The 23,270-nt window shown below is 39.3% G+C and overlaps 1 protein-coding gene and 1 long non-coding RNA gene across 6 annotated transcripts in view; one reads left to right on the top strand and one right to left on the bottom strand.

Annotated features, from left to right (window-relative positions):
• LOC109502363 overlaps positions 1–10,337 on the top strand; it is a 36,247-nt gene extending 25,910 nt beyond the window's left edge. Inside the window, exon 5 of the long non-coding RNA XR_002160927.2 lies at positions 10,022–10,337. This is a non-coding gene — a long non-coding RNA (uncharacterized LOC109502363). The remainder of the gene's footprint in view (positions 1–10,021) is intronic.
• PATJ (PATJ crumbs cell polarity complex component) overlaps positions 1–23,270 on the bottom strand; it is a 365,326-nt gene that overhangs the window by 286,405 nt on the left and 55,651 nt on the right. For all 5 annotated transcript variants that reach the window (XM_045035937.1, XM_023258767.2, XM_045035940.1 and 2 more), the window contains exons 14-16: positions 21,415–21,471; positions 10,031–10,165; positions 3,342–3,503 (exon numbers count right to left, since the gene is read on the bottom strand). In XM_045035937.1, coding sequence (XP_044891872.1) covers positions 3,342–3,503; positions 10,031–10,165; positions 21,415–21,471 — 354 coding nt within the window. The remainder of the gene's footprint in view (positions 1–3,341; positions 3,504–10,030; positions 10,166–21,414; positions 21,472–23,270) is intronic.

Genomic DNA, 23,270 nt, shown 5'->3' with positions numbered 1-23,270 from the left:
CACTCTAGGATAAGATCCTCAAGAAAATTCAAGTACTTAAAAATGCAGGCTGCTCATACAGTTGGATTTTTTTTTAATGTAAGTAACTGTTTCATTCAAAATATTAACACTGACCTCTTATACTTCAATGAGGTCTGTCATCCCATTAGAAGCATAAAAGGAAAAATATGTGATTTAAGAAAAAATGTAAATATCATACAAAGTCAAAGTTTATAAGATATTTAAGTAGCAATACCTGAATTCACAATTACAGTGAGAGACAGAAAGATGCCAACAAAGAGAGAGACTAGTGTAAGACAAAAGGGAAACCACTTCTGTTGGCTCCTGGAAGTTAAGAAAAACTTCACTAGAAACAAAGTGGAAGAAACCCCAAGTCCTTGTGAATTGTGAAGGTCTAAATACCAGATTTAAAAAAAAAAATCACTGAGTTGAAATAAAGAAAACCTGATCTTGGTTGGAGGATGTAAGCCAGCAAAACTATTCGATACAGAGATCCTTGGTTATTTTCCTTGACTTCACACTCCTGAGTCCCCCTATTCCAGACTCCTTCCCTCTTTCAGGTAAAAGAGTCACTGCTATAGGGAATTCTAGGAAGCTAAATCATAGTGGGTCAATGAGTCAACTACACAGAAGGAGAGAAGCTGCTTTCAGTTTTCAATACTATTTATAGCATGGTATTATTTTTTATATGATCTATCTTGCTCAAAATACTCTGACCTTCTACCTGAAGCTCAAAAATTATCTTCTTTTTCTTTGTAGCAACTAACAAAATGACAGCCTAGAATGGAAATTCTGTGTGGGCTACCATGGAGTTTACCGATGGTTATCTGCTCAGCCCACAATACAGCCTGGCGTGCACTAGGCGCTTGATAAATATTTGTTCAATACATTAACAAATCATCCATCTTTGCATTTCCCTTGAAACTTTCTAAATAAAGCTATGGACTAATTTTTCAAAGTAGACTTCTTAAAACTTTGGGTGCTCTTAGTAAATAAAATCAAAGTGCATCGTTCCTATGAATGTAATTTTGAGTGACTTGCATAAGAAAATCCATTTAATGAAATCAAAGGGAGGGGGCCCCTCTAATGTGGAAGAGCAAGGCACCAGAGCAAGTACAAAAACATTTTTAAAATTAGGGTTGGTCCAGATCTCAAACTGTCCCCACAGGACATGGAAAGTCAATACTCAATTCATGGTGGATTGAATCGAAACATGGGAACAATTTCTGGGTTCTTGAATTACAAAACTTGAAATTAGGGGGATTCACTGAATCAGTAACCTCTGTATATATCAGTCTGATGTGAGGAAATGATATTTAAAAAGAAAACATTATACCTTCCAAAAAAGTAAAGTTCTAATACCTAATATGATTGATGTTTTGCTGTGCATTTAATATCCTCAATGATTAATGAGCATTAGAATTTTGGCTAAGTTGTCTAACCAGATAAGGTTTAAGAACCTAAGATGATATAGGGATAAATGGAAAAAATAAAAAAAAAAACAAAGACAGATGGAAAAGAAAGCCAGGATTTTAAGAAACCGCATACACTTATAAAACCTAAGCTTACAGAAATTTCAAGGCATCTAAGGTATGTAGGATATTATACTCCAACCTGAGATATATCACTCTGATAGAATCAATTCTGCCTAACTCTGTATTTACAGAATAGAAAGCAATCAACTAATGGGCAGCAAGGTTGACATTTAGAATAATTCAAAGCTGTTGTTTACCCATTGTGGTAAAGGATGACAGATGGGAGCACAGAGTCAGCAAGCTGGGTTGGTGATTTACACACCCTGTAAGATTTGATTAAAGGCATTTTTATCAACCTTTAGAGGTAAGCCCTCATCCACACTGAATTTTAGTACGATAGTAAGAATCACAAAAGTGATTCGAGTCTCTTCTTTGAAATAGATTTTGCCAAAGATAAACATTAAAAAAAAAGATTCTCAATCAATAATCAATAATGGGCGGGGCAATTCTTGTACACCCAGTACAGAATAAAAACACTATGAGACAAAAATTAATTTTTTTTAAATTTTTTTTTAACGTTTATTTATTTTTGAGACAGAGAGAGACAGAGCATGAACAGGGAAGGGTCAGAGAGAGAGGGAGACACAGAATCCGAAACAGGCTCCAGGCTCTGAGCTGTCAACACAGAGCCCGACATGGGGCTCGAACTCACAGACAGATCGTGACCTGAGCCGAAGTCGGACGCTTAACCGACTGAGCCACCCAGGCGCCCCGAGACACAAATTAATTTTAAGATATGGCTCTGCCCACGGGAGCGGAGTTGTCACGTCACATGAAAGACTTTGTGACCTACGAGAGTGCTAGCCTCTTACATACTTTAGGAAATTAGCAAACAAAGATGGGTGGACTGGAAGAGTCAAGAGCTATCGTTAACTTTTCCTGAGCACTTTCCACGTGGAAGGCATTGCACTAAGAACTGTGCACATAGTATTTCATTTCCTTCTCACACAAACTGATGAGGGTGGTAAGTACTATAAGCATCCCCAATTTTCAAAAGAAGATGAATATTCAAAGGAAGTTATCTGCTCCAAGATTCACAATCATTAAGTGGTAGAGGCACAATTAGAGTCCATATATGTTGAAATTCAGACCACTGGCAGGTAAAAGAAAGGCTCTGTGTATGTAAACTGATGTTAATAGAATTATAATTTGTAAGAGTCTGGAAAGGGGGGAGGGGTAGGGAAAGTGGCATGAAAGATGAGGTTACAAATGGCATAAAATGGCAAAGCATGTGCTTAAAACTGTTTTCATAATCACAATGTTCTTTAAAATAAAAAAAAAATTAAAAAACAAAACAAAAAAAGAGTACCAAAAGCACAGAAAATGTTATATTCTTCTCTGACCTTCTGAAGGCTTTTATAGCAATTTTTACTCACTTCAAAACCGGTCATAGATCTTCATATTTTTAAGGCTCTGAAAAAGGGAAGTCCATTAGATATTTAACACTCATCACCATCTTAAACTTAAGATGAACTGAGTTGAACTGGGATCCAGAAGTAATGAGCCCAGGAAATTACTTAAAAAAAAAAAAAAAAGTTCTCTAAAATCAAAGTGCATGCATGTTAATATCTCCACCATTTCAAGTTAAAAAAAATTAAAAAAGGAAGAAAAAAAAGTTTTATGATGTTAAATGAAAAGTAACAGTTTGAAAAGCTATGCATTGTTGCCTGTAAGTGCTACTTTAGTCATATAAAAGAGGGAAGAAGTGTCTCCCCTCCCTTCCTATCCAAATACTCTCTCCAGGGCATCCTGGATGAACAGGCATTCCTATGGGAACCGCATATGGGAACCATATTCAGTTTGTACCTCTATCTTGGGAAGAGAGGCTTCAGTGGTCCTTGGTTCATCTACAGAGGCTTCATCATCAAAGAGTCGTCGACAGCAAACCAAGGTAAAGGGAGGTGGCACTTCTTTGAGAAAGGAGACTGCTTCTCGGCGAGATTTCCCATAGAGCTGCACACCATTGACCTAGAAAGTCAAGGGACAAGTCAGAACTGAGGAGGCCCCAATGAAAAAACCAAAGTCCCATGCTTACATCAGAATCAAAACAGTATTATTTTATTTTTCCTATGAACAAAGGGTTTAAATGTATTCACGTTATTTTAGCAGTAACCAAACATAAAAAACTAATGTATAAATGTACAAAACTAAATGCAAAAAATTAAAGCTAAACCTTGACTGAATTTCAGTGAACAAAGTATAACGTGTGAAGATTACAAGTGATGTGCCTAATTTTTCACACCTCCATGGTTTCTCTTTTCTAGACTCCAATGCTGAATTCTATCATCTACACATCTCTCTTTAAACATTAAACATCATTGATAACCTTTCTAAGATGGTCTTCTTGTGCTTTTTCATTTCATAAAAACACCACTAACAGATACTAACACTAAATTTAAGGCTAAAATTAAAACCTGCTCAGCTTATAATGTGTAGGTAACAAAATCTAGGATACTCAGCTGTCAAAATTTTTTTTCACATGCCATAAACTAAAAAATCCTAGAAAAACCCTGTCGATCAAAAAGAAATACGTATAAGCGTGCCTCTATTCTATTCTTACATGCTGTGACATAGCCATCAAGTACAGGAAGTGTGCCAGTTTTCCAATTGCTTTTTGTGTGTCCCATGTGTTTAAGTTGCTTTTTTTTCTTTTTTCTTTATTTTTGAGAGAGGGAAAGAGAGAGCAAGAGTGGGGCAGGGACAGAGACAGAGAAACACAGGATCTGAAGCAGGCTTCAGGCTCCGAGCTGTTAACACAGAGCCCGATGTAGGGCTCGAACTCACAGACCATGAGATCACGACCTGAGACGAAGTCTGATGTTTTACCGACTGAGTCACCCAGGCGCCCCTGTGTGTCCCATATGTTTAAAAGAACAAAAAGATAACCAAATGCTCCTTACTAATGCTTAGTGCTTACCACCAAAAAATTTCCTAAATTTCCTATTTTAGTGCATAGTCACAATATGTTACACCAAAGATGATTTAGAAAGATAAACCTATTCTAACTTTTTATATATATGACCTAAACTCCAGGAGCTCTCCCAGTTCTGACTAAATGCCACCAAAAGCTGACCTGTCTGCTACTCCCTCAAAGCTGAGGCATGAATACATCCAGGCATCAAATCATCTTTTCACATCTGGACTGGACTCCTACCTTCCTGGGAGGGTTCCGCAACATTATTAGTTTTAAAGTTATCTCTGGTCTGGCATTAATTTCTGACAGGTGCAGTGTTAATGTCCACATAACTGGAGGGGCTGACTTCCTGGGAGAAGAAACCTTTGCACAAAATCTGTCATTCTCAGACAATATGACACTGTGAGTCATTGGAAGTATCTCATCAGCAGCTGCCTGAGCCCCAAGTCAATCATCCCTGGGAAATATTCTCAGGCCTGCAACATACAAGTACTTAGCGATCAGGCTGGACGCCATCTCTCTGCCTCCTAATTATTTACAGAGAAATCACCACCTAGTAAAGAGACCCATATGTGCTTCAGGGAGCTAGTCCTCGTAGGAAAGTAAATACCGTCTCCCAAGACTTTATGACTGATGAAAGGGAGCCAGGGGACAGCAAGTTCAACAGCTAATAAAGGTTTTTCCCTGGAAGAGCTGACAGTCAACCTTCACAGGTCATATCATGTCCACAGTGCCAACTGGTGCCACAAACACAGGAAGTTCTAAAATCACCCAAATGGGTAGTACCCTGTACTGGAAATAAAGCAAGCAGATAAAACCAAAGCAGGAATTCTACCCATATGCAAGTACTAGTTTGTGTTTCACATTACTTCAACAAATTAGAAAATCACTTTTCAGGTTTTTATGTTGGAGTACATTTAAATATTTATTTAGCTCATTATTTATTCATTTGAATTGTCTCCAATTATTACAGCAGGTGCCTGGTAGTCCTCCTCACTACTCTCTACTGCTAAAGGGATTGGTCACATTTCCCATTACCAATTCCTATCTAAGAGGATTTATGGCTGCTGTAAATAGCTGCTCTGGGCTGAGACTTGGCACAGTGTTCTAACCCCAAAGCACATTTGTGTTTCTGGTTTTAAGCTCTAAGGAGTATGCTACATTACACACACACACACACACACACACACACACACACACACACACACACAAAGTTCAAGAGTTTATTGGCTAACTTTAGACAGCTTTTTTTTTATTTCTATATTTGATTATTCAGAATAAGCCAACTTTTATTTTAGAGTTCACAGTATTTCTCTAGGCCCTCCAAGTGGAGACCCTCTTAAGTGGCATCAAGTCTCAATTACTCAGACTTTGTGATTAGAAAACACACACATACACATTTGCAGAGTACATAATACTGTACAAGTATTGTCCCACTGCATTACCTCATTCAATCCTCATTCATCTTATCCCATCAAGATTGTTTATGCCTTTTCACAGTGATAATACTGCCAAGATCTCACCGTGAGATTATGCTTTCAAGTTTACATGGATGAACGTAGCCACTGTGGAAAACTGTATGAAGGTTCCTCAAAAAGTTAAAAATAGAAATACACTAGAATCCAACAATGGCACTACTGGATATTTACCCAAAGAATACAAAAACACTAATCCAAAGGGATACATCTACCCCCCTGTTTACAGCAGTATTTACAATAGCCAAATTATAGAAGCAGCCCAAGTGTCCATAGACTGATGAATAAAGATGTGGTATACATACAGCGGAATATTATTCAGCCATAAAAAAGAATGAAATCTTAGGCAATGACATGGTTAGAGCTAGAGAGTATAATGCTAGGCAAAATAAGTCAGTCAGAGAAAGACAAGTACCATATGATTTCACTCACATGAAATTTACGGAACAAAAGAGCTAAGAGGAAAAAAAGAAAAATCAAGAAACAGACTCTTTAAAAAAATTTTTTTTAATGTTTATTTTTGAGAGAGAGCAAGTGAGCGAGCACAAGCAGGGGAGGGGCAGAGAGGGAGACACAGAATCCAAAGCAGGCTCCAGGCTCTGAGCTGTCAGCACAGAGCCCGATGCAGGGCTCGAACTCATGGACCATGAAATCATGATCTGAGCTGAAGTTGAATGCTCAACCGACTGAGCCACCCAGGGGCCCCAAGAAAGAGACTTTTAAATATAGAGAACTGATGGTTACCAGAGGGGAGGGGGTGGGGGACGGTTTAAATAGGTGAAGGGGATTAAGGAGTGCACTTGTCTTGAGCACTGAGCGATGTATGAATTGTTGAATCACTATATTGTGCACCTGAAACTAATAAAACACAGTATGTTAAAAAAAAAAAAGTTAATATTCCATTACATCCTTACAAAAACCACGGTGAGGTAGGCATCTATTGATGAAAAAACAATTCTCAAAAAAGTTGACATGTCAAAGGACACATGGTGAAGCTGTGGCAAATTCAAAACCAGAACAGCTCTTCTGACTTCAAACCTATCTTTCATTCCCTATTTCCAGTTTCTTCACCAGAAAACTATACTTAAGAAAGTATACTACCTTACTATACCACATTCTGTTATAAGAGTAAAGGCCCATGGGATTCTAATCTTGGCTAAAGCTCAGAGGACTCAGCTGATGGCCAGAATCACTTGCTCCATACTTGCCAATATTTCTTTATCACCTACCATATACTAATAGTGAATCATACTTAATGTCATACACTAAAAATGGTTACAATGGCAAATTCTGTTATGTATATACATTTTTTTCTTGGAGAAAAAGTAATTTATTGTATTTGTTTTAATCGTAATTGACAAAACACTGTATGTTAACTACACTGGAATTAAAAATTTTTAAGTTGTAGTTGATATACAACATTACATTAGTTTCAGGTGTACAACGTATGTATCTTTCTCACAAAAAAAAGAGAGCATCATACTGATTTTTACTAATTCCACTTCTCTCCAAACAAAAATCTCTCATTTCTCAATAATACCTAAAAAACTACATATTATAGGGGCACCTGGGTGGCTCACTTGGTTAAGGAGCCGACTCTTGGTTTTGGCTCAGGTCATGATCTCATGATTTGTGAGATCAAGCCCCATGTCTGGCTCTGCACTGACAGGACAGAGCCTGCTTGGAATTCTTTCATCCTCTCTCTCTCTCTGCCTCTTCCCCCACTCAGGCACGATCTCTCTCAAAATAAATTAAAAAAAAAATAGGGGTGCCTTGTGTGGCTCAGCCAGTTAAGCATCCAACTTCGGCTCAGGTCATGATCTCACGGTCTGTGAGTTTGAGCCCTGCATTGGGTTCTGTGCTACCAGCTCAGACCCTGGAACCTGTTTGGATTCTGGGGCTCCCTCTCTCTCTGTTCCTCACCTGCTCATGCTCTCAAAAATAAATAAAACATTAAAAAAATAAAACAAAAACTTTAAAAATAAATGAATAAAAACAACACAAAAACAAAAACAAAACTCACTTCATATTATAGAAATGGTCTGCAGGGGACCCTGGGTGGCTCAGTCAGTTAAGTGTCCGACTTCGGCTCAGGTCACGATCTCATGGTTCATGAGTTTAAGCCCCGCATCAGGCTCTGTGCTGACAGCTCAGAGCCTGGAGCCTGTTTCAGATGCTGTATCTCCCTCTCTCTCTCCCTCTGTCCTTCCCCGGCTTATACTCTCTTGCTCTCAAAAATAAATAAACATTAAAAAAAATTTAAAAAGAAATGGTCTCCAATCTCCAGATTATCATGTGTGGTATCCATAAAGCTATACTACATGCCCTGACGATCAGAAGAGAAAGATATGACCTCAGTACCAAAACAAAAACCAAAACAATAAGCAAAGAACAAAAAACCCTGAGTCATGTAAGTAAAACCTAAGGGCATTAATCTGCAGTAAGCATCTCAGTATGATTACTTGAGCACTTCTAAAAATAAGCAATTTACTACATCTTTTTTTTTTTAAGTTTATTTATTTTGAGAAAGAGAGAGGGATAAGGAAAGAGAGCGCACAAAAATAGGGGAGGGGCAGAGAAAGAGAGGGACAGAGGATCTGAAGTGGCCTCTGTACTGATAGCAGAGAACCTGACACAGGGCTCCGGCTCACAAACTGCAAGATCATGACCTGAGAGGAAGTCAGATGCTTAACCAACTGAGCCCTCCAGGTACCCTGTAACTTACTACATCTTAAAACAGGACTCCAACATCTTGCCCTCCCTTGCTTATGACAGAATACAACAACCAGTCATAGCAGCTTTCCCTCTGACCTCAAAAGTCAGTCCAGAATTCCCAACATTCTTCTCCAGGTGGCCAGACACTGCTAAAAAATGCAGTTGCATTGAACAGCAAACTTACTTGCTACCCTTGTCATTTCACTTTGCATAAACATAAACTTTAGGAAGAAATCTCTAAAATCAAGGCCCATGGGAGTCTAATCTTGGCTAAGGCTACAAGATTGATTCCATTAAGCTCAACTGAGGGCTTCCTGTGGTTTCTAACTCTTGGGAGAACCCTCTTTTACACAGCCTTCTCTAAGTGTGACATTCCCCACATCCCCTGCCCTCCACTAACTTTTTTTTGGAGCTTAGGAAGTAGTGTGATGTATTTGAAAAAAGTGAAATGGGAGTTAGAAGACATGAACTAAAGTCATCATGCTATGAGGATATAAAGTTGGAAATAATCAATGACTTATTTTCTTGTCTGTAAAATTAGGGGATTCAATATTGTTTGGTTTTTTTGTGTTACCTATAGAACTGTCCAATTTAACAAAATCTCTCAAGAAAGTCTTGTCAAAGCAGTAGTGCTGTAGAATTGCTCTAAATGAAGACAGGCTGGGGAGCCTGAGTGAGCCCACTGAGGCTGCCATGTTGTGTGAGCAAATCCCAAGGAGACCATATAAATACCACTCAGTAATACATAAGCCTGAAGTCATCCAGCTAGCTTAATTCTTATTAGAAATAACCAATAAAACTTGCAAATGAATGGGACCATATACTGCAAACAAGGTGTAGGGATTCAAATCTTTAAAAAAAATTTGCTAAAACAAAGAAATTATGCTATAAAACTAAAACAGGCCATTAGCCTTTTTTCTCAATGACTTAAATAAGCACTCAAAAGAATATCTCAGGACTTCCAAACGACAGGGAAAATGAACTGTCATTACACAGGCTGTATTTTTCTTTGCCTTCATTTTATTTCATTTTTTTTCCAGTTTTATTGAGATATAATTGACACAAAACACTGTGAGTTGAAAGCGTACAATGTGATGATTTCACATACACCTATATTGCAAATTGATTACCACAATAAAGTTAGTTAACTTATCCATCACCTCACATAGTTACCATTTTGTGTATGTGTGGGGAGAACATGAAGATCTACTCTTATAGTGATTTTTCAAGTATACAACACAGTATTGTTAACAATAGTCCCCAAGTATTTTTCAACCTAAGTAGCTCACATTATATTGGAAGTAATGTAAACTCAGTGAATTTCTGGTAAAAATACATCTTCCTACAACTTAGAAATTCCTGTCCTGTCTTTTATCTCTCAGAAATTTTACCTCAAGAAGCTCATCCTCTGGCTGCAGAAGTTTCAGTGTATCAACAGGACCACCTGGAACAATTGAAGATATATAGTGGTGTCCATCAAAGGAATCCACTTCCATGCCAAGTCTCAGAGTGTGAATGGGCAGCAACTGTAGCAAAACACAAGCAGTAACATCAAACATGACAAGGGCATATCCAACTGTTAATCCCTCTGTCAAGTGTTATTTTGGCATGAAAGCCCCACCTCTTAAATCAGATCACGAAGATCCCAGTAGAGGACAATAATGGGAAAACTAATCACCAATAACATATGCAACATTTGCTTGCTTGTTCTTATTCTTTTCCTTTCAGATTCCCTAGAAATGGAGAGACAAAGTCCTGCCTTCAATTCGAAGCAACAGGCATTCCAAACCTTCTATAGTTTCCAGTATATATTCAGTGTTTCACATTTCTGCAGGGCTTCCCATCTCCCAGAACATTCTAGTTCCTCTTTATTACCTAATTTCCACTCACACTTCCAGTGTAAGTGTCACTTCTAGGAAGCTCTTCCTAATATCAAAGTTAATGTGCCTCCGTGTGGGGTCTAAGACCACCTTGTACACATCTCTCTCACAGCTCACAACCTACGCTGTTTATAATTTCTATTTTCTTGATTGCTCCCCCCTGGTTAAGTGCAAAGTCTGTATGTTCTCTCTATAACCTCAGGCCCTACAATAGTACCGGGTACTAAACATGGGCTCATGTGTTTTTGAATTAATCTGTGAAAAATGGCACTTCACTCAAGAACTCCTTTTCCACAAACAAAAGCAAAAAAAAAAAAAAAAAAAAAAGAACTTCTTTCCCATTTCACCAACTTAAGTGAGAACAAGTTCCAGTTTGGGAAGAGTAGTTATGTAATAAGGAAGGCAATCATTATTCCATCCTAGGATTGATGCCGTTGGCTTAAAAGAATTCATATGGGCTCAGATGAGTCAAAGGTTAAGAAATTCTAGCCAATGTCTAAGTAAAGAGATGAGACTCAGTGTTGTTGGCTGTAAAGGCCAAAAAGGCACTAACAAATCCACTCCCTTGACTTTCAAAGATGGAGCTAATGATTTCTCATTGCGGCTACAAACTCAAATGTGGTTACGTGGTACTAATTATGGTTTATATTTCTTATATCAATAGTCTATTTCTCTAAAAGTACCAGCCCACCTCTAACTGTACATTTAAGGAGAAAACCCTACAGAATGTGGCAATGCATCCATAACATGGCTCCTTCCTTCATATATCCTATTCTCTGTAATCCCTGATCTCTGAGTTTGTCACCTCCCTGTAGACATCTGCTCTTGAGTCCCCAGAGATCTACAGGCCTTTCTTCAGACACCATCTGGGGCTCATTTCCTTCCCACCATATACACACAGACAAATGTGAACTGGCAAACAGTGTTAAGGACTAAGACCTCAAGGACTTAAAACAGGCATGAGGGGCTTCCGGCCCTGGGCTAATTTTCTGAAAGTTAAGTGCTCTTGACTACTGAGCACTTCAGGATCTACCACCATCTCTGGCATGAAGATGTTCCAGCACTCTTTTTGGGAAGATAAGAGTGTGATAAGTGATCCTGTGATAAGTGAGAAGCAACATCAAAATAGAAGTACTTTCTCAGGGTCAATAAATTTTTACTTGTAATATTAAAAAAAAAAAAAAAAAAAAAAAGATGTTCCAGCACTTTAAATGAAGGGTTAACATTGTTTTTACTCTTGTTCCCATTCTGTGATTTATTTCTCACTGCTGCCACCTCATCCTCCTGTCTAGTCATTGCACCAAGTCATACACATCCTTGAAGAAGGAAGGAGACATAGTTTCCTTATTATTAGTGTGTGTGTGTGTGTGTGTGTGTGTATGCGTGTGTGGGTTTTTCAGCGGTTTTTTTTCAGTAGTAAAAAGTTAATAAAAACTCTCGAATCTGTCTGTAATAAGAAACCGCCAACCATCTCCCTTTGTTTATAAGGCAAACACTAGCGCAGAGAGTGGTCAGCAGATTCACCCACAGGTCGTCTCTACGATGTGAAGATTACTTGTAAGAACAGACTGTTCAATTTTCAGGAATTTTGTAAGCTAGCTATTGAAAATTCTATACAACTACAATTAAATAATATTAAAGACAAATGCAATAAGTATTCAAAATCCATCACTTCCTGATTATTTTTACCACACTTTACCTCCTTTAAGGGACTTCTGTTATACATGTACACTGGAAATACTCTCTGTCTAAAAACTTAGAACAGAGGAACATAAGGGAAGGGAAGCAAAAATAATATAAAAACAGGAAGGGGGACAAAACATAAGAGACTCTTAAATACAGAGAATAAACTGAGGGTTGCTGGAGGGGTTGTGGGTGGGGGGATGGATTAAATAGGCAAGAGGCATTAAGGAAGTCACTTGTGGGATAGCACTGGGTGTTATATGTAGGGGGTGAATCACTGGATTCTACTCCGGAAATCATTATTGCACTACATGCTAACTAACTTGGATGTAAATTAAAAAATAAGTTAAAAAAAAAAAACTTAGAAAATCCTGAAGGAGTGAGCAACTGAAAGAGACAGATGAAATGGTGGATATGTTGAGCTGCAAAATAAAGCTGGGTGAGGTAGTTAAACAGTCCTGTTCCCACAGAGAAATTGGAAACACTGAAGTGCTATTGTGAATTGTTTCGGAGCTCAGCAGTCCATGATGTCATTTTGGTAGCTTGAAATCTGCCATGGTGGGATGATTAACACCATGGATACTGGTAAATGCTACAAATTTGGGCTGGTTTTTGATTTTTGTTTTGAGAGCTAGACATTTACCAGCATACCACAATCTACAATCTAGTCTGGACATCATATCCAGCATACATTTATAGGATGTAAACTATGTACAAGGATTTGAGTTATGAGTTGGAATCATTAGGTGAATGAAAGAAACAGTCTCGACCTCCGCCCCCGGCACTAATATCCATTGTGAAACACAATAAACAAGATGGCAAGCAGATACAAACAAAAAAACAATTCACCAACAAAAAAATGAAAAGCAAATAATTGCCAATTGTGATAAGTGCCATGAAGGAGCTAATCAGAGTCAAGACACCACACACAACTGGTGGAGGTCAGTTTGGAAAGTTGGTCGGGGTAGGTTTCAAAGTCAGGGACATTTGCGGTAAAAATTGAAGGGTAAGAATGCACCTGCCCTACAAAAAGCCTGCCAGGGGACTGCTTGTAGAAGGTCAATGAAAAAGATAATTGCTAAATTTTTACTCAAGCAACTGATGGTGATAGCAATTTCTGCATAGAAATGCCCCAAAGACGTTACTGTACACACAGATCAGTTACTTACATAACAATATGTGCCCATAAAAAATAAAAGGGTTAAGGAAGAAACTGATCCAATCTCCTCATCCTGCCCCCTTACTAATCCTGATCTATTCACATGGCTGACCCCACTCCCCAAATCCACGAAACAGTTCAAGTCAGGAACAGACTGGAGCATAGAGGAACAACAGAGGGTCGCCCATGGAATCCCTCACCTTCCAGATACAGGGCTGTGCCCTTCTAGGCTATTCTCCCAGATGTCTATAAACAGTACATGCTCCCTAGAAACTTAAACCATGAGCAAAACACACATGCTCCATCTTCAATCACGCTGAACAAATAAACCAGAAACGATGTTTATGAAATCTGTCGATCTAAAAGAGGCCTACCTAATATTAGTTCTGAATCTAAATCTGAGTACAGCTGGGTTTTTGAGACTTCATGTTACATTGCTGCAGGCTTCTCTGCGGGAGCAGGACTGTTTAATTACCTGTCCCAGCTGCATTTAGCAACTAAACAAATCAACCGTTTCATCTGTCTCTTTCAGTTGTCCACCCCTTTGGTATTCTGAGTTCTTAGAGAGCAGAAAGTGCGAAAATGACAGAAGTGGGTGCAACAGACAGATGATTGATGCCTTCACGCACATCACGTTATGCTTTATTGATGCTTATTCAATGCGCTTTGCGAGGGGGGTCCTATTTAAATTGACAAAGTTAATGAGCAGCGGGATTTTCATGATCCTGATATGACAAGTAAAGGATACAAAGAAATATATCCAAGGAAAAGTATGACCATTGTGTGATTTACTGTCAGTGCTAGGATGATGAAAATCAAATGAGACCAAGCAAGCTAGAGCCCTTCAACCTATGAGTGGAGAGACCTGTCACGAAGCAAACCATAGGTTATTCATTTGTTAAAAGCTCTACTTTTAGGACCCGAAAACAAGACATCAGAATGCTCAAGTAGGAATATAAATGATGTTGCTTCAAGGGAAAAAACCCTTCTGGAGAGGAATAGATATGTCAGTAGGATGGGGGAGGATGCTTCCCAAAAAGCTGAACTCAAAATAGAATAGGACAGAAAGAACCCCAGGATTGGTCCTTGTCTGTCTGCCTGTCTCTGTCTCTGTCTCTGTCTCTGTCTCTCTCTCTCACACACACACATACTCTGAAGATGTTAAATGCCATTTATGTTCAAAAGTTAGAGGGAGGGGCACCTGGGTGGCTCAGTTGGTTAAGTATCAACTCTAAAGTAGTTAAGCATGGCTCAGGCCATGATCTCAAGGTTCATTGGTATGAGCCCTGCTTGGGGCCCTGCACTGACAGCACTGAGCCTGCTTGGGATTCTCTGTCTCCTCTCTCTGTGCCTCCCAAGCTTGTGCTCTCTCTCAAAAATAAATAAATAAACTAAAAAAAAAAAACAAAACTAAACAAAAAAAACTTTAAAGATTAAAAAAATAAAAGGGAAACAATTACTAAATTTACCATAAATAAAAACAAACATACCAAGAATGAAGCTGCAGCTTTTCAACTAACAGTGGAACACAGCATTAAAGTTTCTCACCCATCTAAAATTTTAATTCTAAATATTCAAAAAATATACACTATATACTCTTTTGTACAGAAATGCAGTGAAGCTTCTTTTCAAGTCACCTAACACCAAACTCAAGAATCAATTGGCACTTATTGTTTTAAATAGCATTGATGTTACCTGCCTAGCTCACATGGTAGTTGAGCTTTTGACACCTGATTTAACACTTTGCACTTGGGGTGCATGGGTGGCTCAGTCGGTTGAGCGTCCGACTTCAGCTCAGGTCACGATCACACGGTCCGTGAGTTTGAGCCCCGCGTCGGGCTCTGGTCTGATGGCTCAGAGCCTGGAGCCTGCTTCGGATTCTGTGTCTCCCTCTCTCTCTGCCCCTCCCCCGTTCATGCTCTGTCTCTCTCTGTCTCAAAAATAAATAAATGTTAAAAAAAAACAAAACACTTTGCACTTATGACTCTTGTTCTACCTTTGTTGTTGGTATTTCCTCCACCTGGAATCTCCAGTTATTTCTCCACATCCATTCTTCAGAATATACTCAAACGCCATCCTTCCAATAAACCTCCTTTACCTATACTGAGAAAGTACCATCCCCTTCCCTGAACGAATGAAAAGACTTTTTAGCAATACCTGCACAGTAATTCTCAATGGAGGAAAGGAAGGGATCACAATTTCCTTTAAGGGCTTCACCACAAATGACAAAATTAGAATACTCGTCACGAGGAAAAAATAGGACATGTGTCTTTTGAAAAAGCTCCTGTTTCTGATAGGCCACTACCCTAGCAGAGGACCACAGTTACTATAGCACTGGATTCTGTGCCGTATGCTCTCCACTCAAAAAAGAGACCAGCGAGGTATAAAATCACACACTTGAGAACCTGACACAGTAGTTGTGTCTGCAGAGGATTAGAAGGGGACTGGGATGGGAGAGAAGCTTACTTTTTGCAGTATATACTTATGTAACTTTTTAACTTTTGGTCTTTTTTTTTTTTAAATGTTTTATTTGTTTTTGAGAGAGAGACAGAGACAGAGACAGGGACAGAGAATTTGTAGTAGGCTGGGCGCTGACAGCAACAAGCCTGACGCGGGGCTCAAACTCACCACCCATGAGATCATGACCTGAGCTGAAGTTGGACGCTTGATCCACTGAGCCACCCGGGCGCCCTTTAATTTTAGGTCATATCCATATATTATTTATTCAAAAGAAAAAATAGCACAGGTGTAGAAGCCACGTAACCCTTGATTTGTTACCTAACTTTGCCACTTACTAGCTGCATGTGATTTTGGACAAGTCACTCTACTAGCCTGACACTCAGTTTCCACATATTAAAATTGGAAAGAAGAAAACACTTGCTGACCAATAGGGTGTCTGTGAGAAATAAAGGAGAAAAAGTACGTTTTTCAAATGTTTATTATTAGAAAGAGAAAGAGAGAGTGCATGAGACAGGAGTAGAGAGAGGGAGAGAGAGAATCTCAAGCAGGCTCCGTGCTGTCAGCATGGAGCCCAACACAGGGCTCAATCTCATGAACCATGAGATCATGACTTGAGCGGAAATCAAGAGTGGGATGCTTCACCGACTGAGTCACCCAGGCGCCCCAGGAGAAAACGTGTTTAAAGCAAAGAAACTGAGAGCCCCTGGGTGGCTAGGTCAATTGAGCATCTGACTCTGGATTTCGGCTCAGGTTATGATCCAAGGGTCATGAGATTGAGCCTTGGACTGGGGCTCCATGTTGAGCATGAAGCCTGCTTGAGATTCTCTCTCTCTCCCTCTGCCCCTCCCCCTGCTCACCCACATACACTATCTCAAAAAAATGAAAATTAAGAAATTAAAAAATTAAAAAAATAATAAAGCAAAGAACTGATCCTGGTAATCAAGTGTTAATACCCACTGCAACTCCTGGAGTGGGGGTGGGTGGGAGAGTGGTACATCCCACTGCCTTAAAAATTAGATTTGCTTATATAGAGTGAGGGGGAAACTCATGTTTTAATGTCCTTTGGTTCAGAGAATATAATTCAGGAAGGAAATAAAGTGAAATCTGCCAGCCTGTCTTGTCAAAACCAGACAACAGGACCTGTTATGTTTGTTTCCCACACCAGGGATATTACTAATGCTCACTCCAAATTACAACTGATGGCCAGCGGAAAGGTCACCAGCATGAGCTAAATGCTTCTCCCTCACAGTGCTGTGATCATCTTAATAGTAAACAGTTGCCAAGAAAGCCATCCCTAAAAGTACAGTCTCCCCAGATGCGGGAAAACCGTTCTCATGTCATGATTAACGGCTTCCTAGAAGCAGTGCAGCTAATGCTCAAGCCAGTGTAAATTGCTTTCACCTCCCTCTTTCCCCACAACTCCATCCACCTCATAAGAAAAGCTTATCTATTACACTGGCCAGTAAGTAATTCGTGAAGATGCTTCCAGAATCGTCATCCCTTCAAGAGTGGTGGCAATGGAGAAGCAAACTGGAGTGACCACCTGAAGACAGCCAGACCCTTAGGAACACCAGCCATGTCCATGAAACATGGATTCCCTAAATAGAAACCTGAGGAGATGGAAGAAAAACCTACAGCCTTGACCGCAGATCTCCACATTGAACCACTTAATCTTTCCACTGGTGTTACCTGGCACCACAACTGAAGCGCAGGCTTAGCACCATGGATCTAGAAGCCCTGTAGCACCTGGTCTCCCTCACCATCCTCATTTAACATTCTAGTCTTCAGGGCGCCTGGGTGGCTCATTCGGTTGAGTGTCCGACTTTGGCTCAGGTCATGAGCTCATGGTTCATGGGTTCGAGCCCCACATTGGGCTTGGTACTGACAGCACGGAGCCCACTTGGGATTGTCTGTCCCTCTCTCACGTAAATAAACATTAAGATAAAAAAAAAATTTTTTTAATTCTAATCTTCACTCAGTTTGACCCTAACAACTTCCATTCTCCCACAAGCTGGCCCTATCCTCCCAAAGGACTTTTACACCTGCCAGTCACCAGGTTCCCAGCCCCACATGCCCTTATCCTTCAGGCCCGGGCTCAGAAAGGCTTTCTCTGGCTTTCTCTCCAAAATGCTCCTTCCTCCCCAGCTGTGAGGTCACCATTCTGTTTACTCCTTTGCATCACTATTTACAATCTACAACTATTTGATCAAGCTACCTTTCACTTGTTTATTATCATGCCCTTACCCAAAGCCAGAGTCTAAGCTCTATGAGAGCAAAAGCCTTTTCCATTTTACTGCCTACCATTGGCAGCAGTGTCCGGCACGGAGTAGGAACTCAGCAAATATTTCAGAGATGAATGAAGGTGCTCTAAGCACCTGCTATCTAGCTGCATAATTTGAGGTGAGACACTGCACCTACACAAACTCGAGTGTCCTCCTCTGTGACGCACCACTAGAATAGTCTCCTTACATATTGCAGGGGGAAACAAGACACTGAGCCAACAACTAAACTCCTAATTACAAGAGGATTTTTTTTTTAATTTTTTTTAACATTTATTTATTTTTGAGATAGAGAGAGACAGAGCATGAACGGGGGAGGGTCAGAGAGAGAGGGAGACACAGAATGTGAAACAGGCTCCAGGCAGTCAGCACAGAGCCCGATGCAGGGCTCGAACTCACGGACCGCGAGATCGTGACCTGAGCCGAAGTCAGACGCTTAACCGACTGAGCCACCCAGGGGCCCCAAGAGGATTTTTAAAAACCATAATTTCATCAACATACAGAAATAATCTGTGGACATCTTGATTAATTTCATCAAGAAATTATAGAAAAAAAGTAGAGATGTGTGAGAACGTGATGTGGGAAAAGTACACGTCCCTTCTCCCTCACACATACGTTACATAAAAGGATGGACATACTAACCACAAATATGTAAACATACACAGGTAACAACTAAACATGAAAAGAGAACAGTGCAATTATGCAGAACTCTCCCAGGATAAAAAAAATTTAAGGAATTAAATACTTTGGCACAACAAAAGTTCAATTAAATGATTAAATGTTTTAAAATAGCTTTCTTGTAAAAAAAAAAAAGTTCGAAACTAAAAATGAAGCACACAACTGGGAAACAAAATCACCATTTACTGAACAATTCTTATGTGTTAGCACTGAGCTATATTAAGGCATATGTTATGTATATTTATACTTAACCTTCCAACAAAGGTATTATTGTTCATATTCTACAGAAGAAAAATTAGGCTGCTTATTCCACCTCCTAAAATGCTTCCTTCCAGTGTCACCTTCTTAATGAGGCCTTCCCTGGTCAACCTACCTAAACGTGCAAACCTACCCTCTGTCCTGAATTCCTCATTCATTTTCACTGCCTCAATATTCTGCATGACACATATCACCAATACTGTGTAACTTACTTATTTCCTATCTCCCCTTATGAAAATACAAGTTCTAGGGGCACCTGGATAGCTCAGTCGGTTGTGTGTCTGATTCTTGATTTGGGCTCAGGTCATGATTCTGGGAACGTGGGATCAAGCCCTGCATTGAGCTCAGTACTGAGTGTGGAACTTGCTTAATATTCATTCATTCATTCATTCATTCATTCATTCATTCATTCATTCTCTCTGTCTCCCCCTTCCCCTCTCCCCTGCTTGTGCACACTTGCTCATGCACACTCTCTAAAAATAAAATAAATCTTTATAAAAAACAGAACTTCTGCAGGAAGGTGTTTTTGTGTGTGTGTGTGTGGTTTTTTTTCTTCCTCCGTTATCTTCTGAAACGCCAGCACCCAGTAGAGGACCTGACACAAAATAGATATTAATAAATATTTGATGAATGAATAATGAATGAATGAATGTACAGCTGAATGCACTGGTGAATTTCTAGGAGTTAGTTCTGAAAGTCTATTCAACTCAAAGCCTTTCTGTGTCTTTATACAAGAATTAGAGTACAAATATATATATTGTATAGAAGTTAATCAGGAAAGAAAATGAAATTAGTAAGACTGGTGAAAGGAACTAGGGAATGAATGCGAGAAGAACATACGCCCGGAAAAAGACAATGCCATTTTTTTAAGATGTAAGAGGTGCATGAAGTGTGGTTATTATACTTTTTTTTTTTTTTTAACTTATCGTAGAGTATGATGACACAGGGTCTTAATGGCTTTGAACATGGGAGGGCAGACAACTAGAGCTTAGCTGCATGAGGAACTGAGCCTGAGCTAAGGCAGGTTTTCTCCAAGGAGGTCTCTTGAGTTCGAAAGCTATATGAACAAGAAGGCTAAAAGCCAATCAGAAAACCTCTGAAAGGGCACCTGGGGTGGCAGAGTTGGTTAAGCATCTGACTTCGGGTCACGTCATGATCTCACGGTTCGTGAATTTGAACCCCTCTTCAGGTAAGCTCGAGCCCCACTTTCAGCTCTACATTCTCTCTCCCACTCTCTCTGCCCTCTGCCCACTCGCACTGTCAAGGAAAGAAAAAGGAAAAGGAAAAGGAAAAGGAAAAGGAAAAGGAAAAGGAAAAGGAAAAGGAAAGGAAAAAGGAAAGGAAAAAAGAAAACCTCTGAAAAACCAAGATTTTAGCAGCCCTGAAGTACTGAGAAGATAGAACTGGAGTTCAGGTCCCACCAAGAAGAGGGGACAGGTAAAAAACATTCCAGACTTGTGTGAAATACCTGGAAGGCTAGGTCTTAGGAGCAAAGGCAAACCAGACAGAGTCTGAACCTTACCAGAACCATACCTCTGCCACATCTCGGAGATCATCCACTCCCCACACCCACCCCCAACACACACTATACTTATCAGAGAAAAGAATGAATCCCCCTGGACAACGATAACATCATCTGAAGCCTTTTGTAGCTGTCCTACATAATGTTGGGCAATTACCTTATGGTATGATGTGAGAGACAAACAAGGAACTACAATAAGAGAAAAGATCAAACAATAGAAACACATCCAAAGTTGATCTAGATATTAGAATTAACTGTTTAAAGTCCTTATAAGCTGTAATTAATATGTTCAAGAAATAGAGAAAAAGATGGCATTTACACATCTTTTTATGTTTATGTATTTATTTTGAGAGGGGGGTGAGGGGTAGAGAGAGAGACAATGGAGAATCTCAACCAGGCTCCTCACTATCAGCACAGAGCCCAACTTGGGGCTTGAACCCACGAGCCGTGAGATCATGACCTGAGCCGAAGTCTGACACTCAACTGACTGAGCCACCCGGGCACCCTTGAAAGATTTTTTAAAGTCTGTATTTGTGGTCCTGATTTTTGGCAAGCATTTTAAAAGGTTTGCTAATAATATCTGAAAGGCTAACACACTCTGCACAATGTTACTCTGTGCACTACCTTTAAAGTGGGCAAAGTAATTAAACCTGGGTTTGGCTTCTGAAAGAGGCACAGGCACGCCATGCCCTTCCCAGGCATACGTAACCATCACCTTTCAGAACAGTGAGAACCTACCACATTTCCAGAAATCATCTAAGACTAAAATTCTGGAAACATAGTGTCTCCAACAAGGACTTAGAGAAAGTTCTTCAAGCAACAAAAAACTGGTAACCTTTTAAAAAATAATGCTTACCTTTGAATATTTTTGTAACTCAGCATCATCTGCAATCTGGGTATCCAGAGTCGCAACCTAAATTTACAAGAAAAAAAAATCCAGTATCTGTAAAAGCATAACTTTATTTCTTCTTAGGTTTTCTGAAAATAATCTATAAACCCTATATATTGATAACACCAACGGATCTACATTCTCATCTTTTTTTGATATTTCTGAAATCCATAAGTATAACACATAATGTAGAATTTCAGCGAATATTTCCTGTTCTGTTGTTACTGTTTTCTACAGCAATCCTTCCCCCTCCCCCACCCCCCCCCCACCCTCACCAAATTACTCAGAAGTTGAACCAGAAGGGGATGGGCAAAAACATACACTATTTTTAAAAAGCCATGCCCCCTAAAATTTTAATATAATGTTCTGTTAGAAGGAGTCCATAAAAATTTTACTCTTTTCGCAAAGCCAAGAGTTATCGTCATTTTTGTTTTTAAATCCAGGCCTTAAAACAAAGATTGCAAGGTCAGTAAAGTAAGATGTGTTTGGAAAAATTGAAGCATCTGACTTTCTACAGAAAAGCTCTACCATTTCCCTAGGAGACTTGGCTGGCAAGGACACAAACAGAAAGACCTGGCCTGGTGAGAGGCTCATGGAATACTTGAAGCTTTCAACCCTGGCCTAAAACTATTGTTCTAAGCTCCAGTGGTGGAAATCCACAGAAGTAAATTGCCAGCAAGCAAAATACTTTACTGATGATTTGCATCTGTGAGTTGTTAATAAAATATGGTACATCTGGAGGGAGGAGTAAGTTAAACAATGATCCAACTTAAAGCTTCTAGAAGTACTGCACTTCACAGAAGTAGATTCTAGAAGAAAAATGAAGTAAGGAATACTGGAGTACATGCATATGTGCATGCATTTTTCATCTTGCCTGGTTTCTCCTTTCTTCTTCTCATCCCTCAAAACAGCAAGAACCCTTAATGAATAAGCTGTCACTTTAAATTCCCAGTCTCAAAGTATGTCTCCCCTCTCTACCTAATCTGTTATGACCTCACTGTATGATAAATGAAATTTGGAAATACAGTTATAAGGGCAAAGTAAAATTTTAACAAAAAAGAGCCCACGACAAAACTGGCCATTCATAAATACTCAGACACCAAATTACTTTGAGTATCAAACCACTAAGAATAGTAGAAAAGGTTATTGGCTAAGGTGATAGATAGCCTAATGACAAAACAGCATTTGAAATCTATGAAGTAAAGAAGCAGGCGTTCATAACAACCAACATGCAAGTACAAAATTAGCAAGAACAGAGCACTGAATGTTTTAACTCATCTTAAAAACACTAGAAATTTTCTGACACTAGATAGTGGTTGTATGTTCTGAACCAAGAAGAGAAAAAAATTCTCCAACCAGCCAACGAGTGCTAATGATAAACATATGTAAGAAAACATGAATGACAATAGAAATTTAATAGAATATTTTATTACTAATGCATTTAGTGAACACTGTAGAGGCTTTTCTAAGCACAGCTTTCTGCTTTCATGTGGATTCATAGGGGGGAATGTAATCAATCCCTTACTCAATGAATCTAATAACAGGTGAAAGAAAGTCTAATGGACCACTGGCACTATAAACTTCTGCCTAACCTAAATTACTTCCTGTTCTCCCTAATCCATTTGATAATCATTCTTTCATTTTTCTCATAAAACTGTAAGATTCTTTGTGAAACATAGGACTAATATCCACAGCCCTTTCAGTGTACAATAAAACAAACAGATCATAAAAGCAATCATAAAAATGCCAGCAATTTTAAGCAGCTGATATAGGTTATAAATTTAAAGGCAAGCTTTCTAAGATTCTTCTGCCTACTGTTGACT

Source organism: Felis catus, chromosome C1 (assembly GCF_018350175.1).
Source record: "Felis catus isolate Fca126 chromosome C1, F.catus_Fca126_mat1.0, whole genome shotgun sequence".
In the NCBI taxonomy this organism is placed as follows: Eukaryota; Metazoa; Chordata; class Mammalia; order Carnivora; family Felidae; genus Felis; species Felis catus.
The sequence above is the reverse complement of the archived record's forward strand: the minus strand, read 5'-3'. Positions and strand labels throughout refer to the sequence as shown.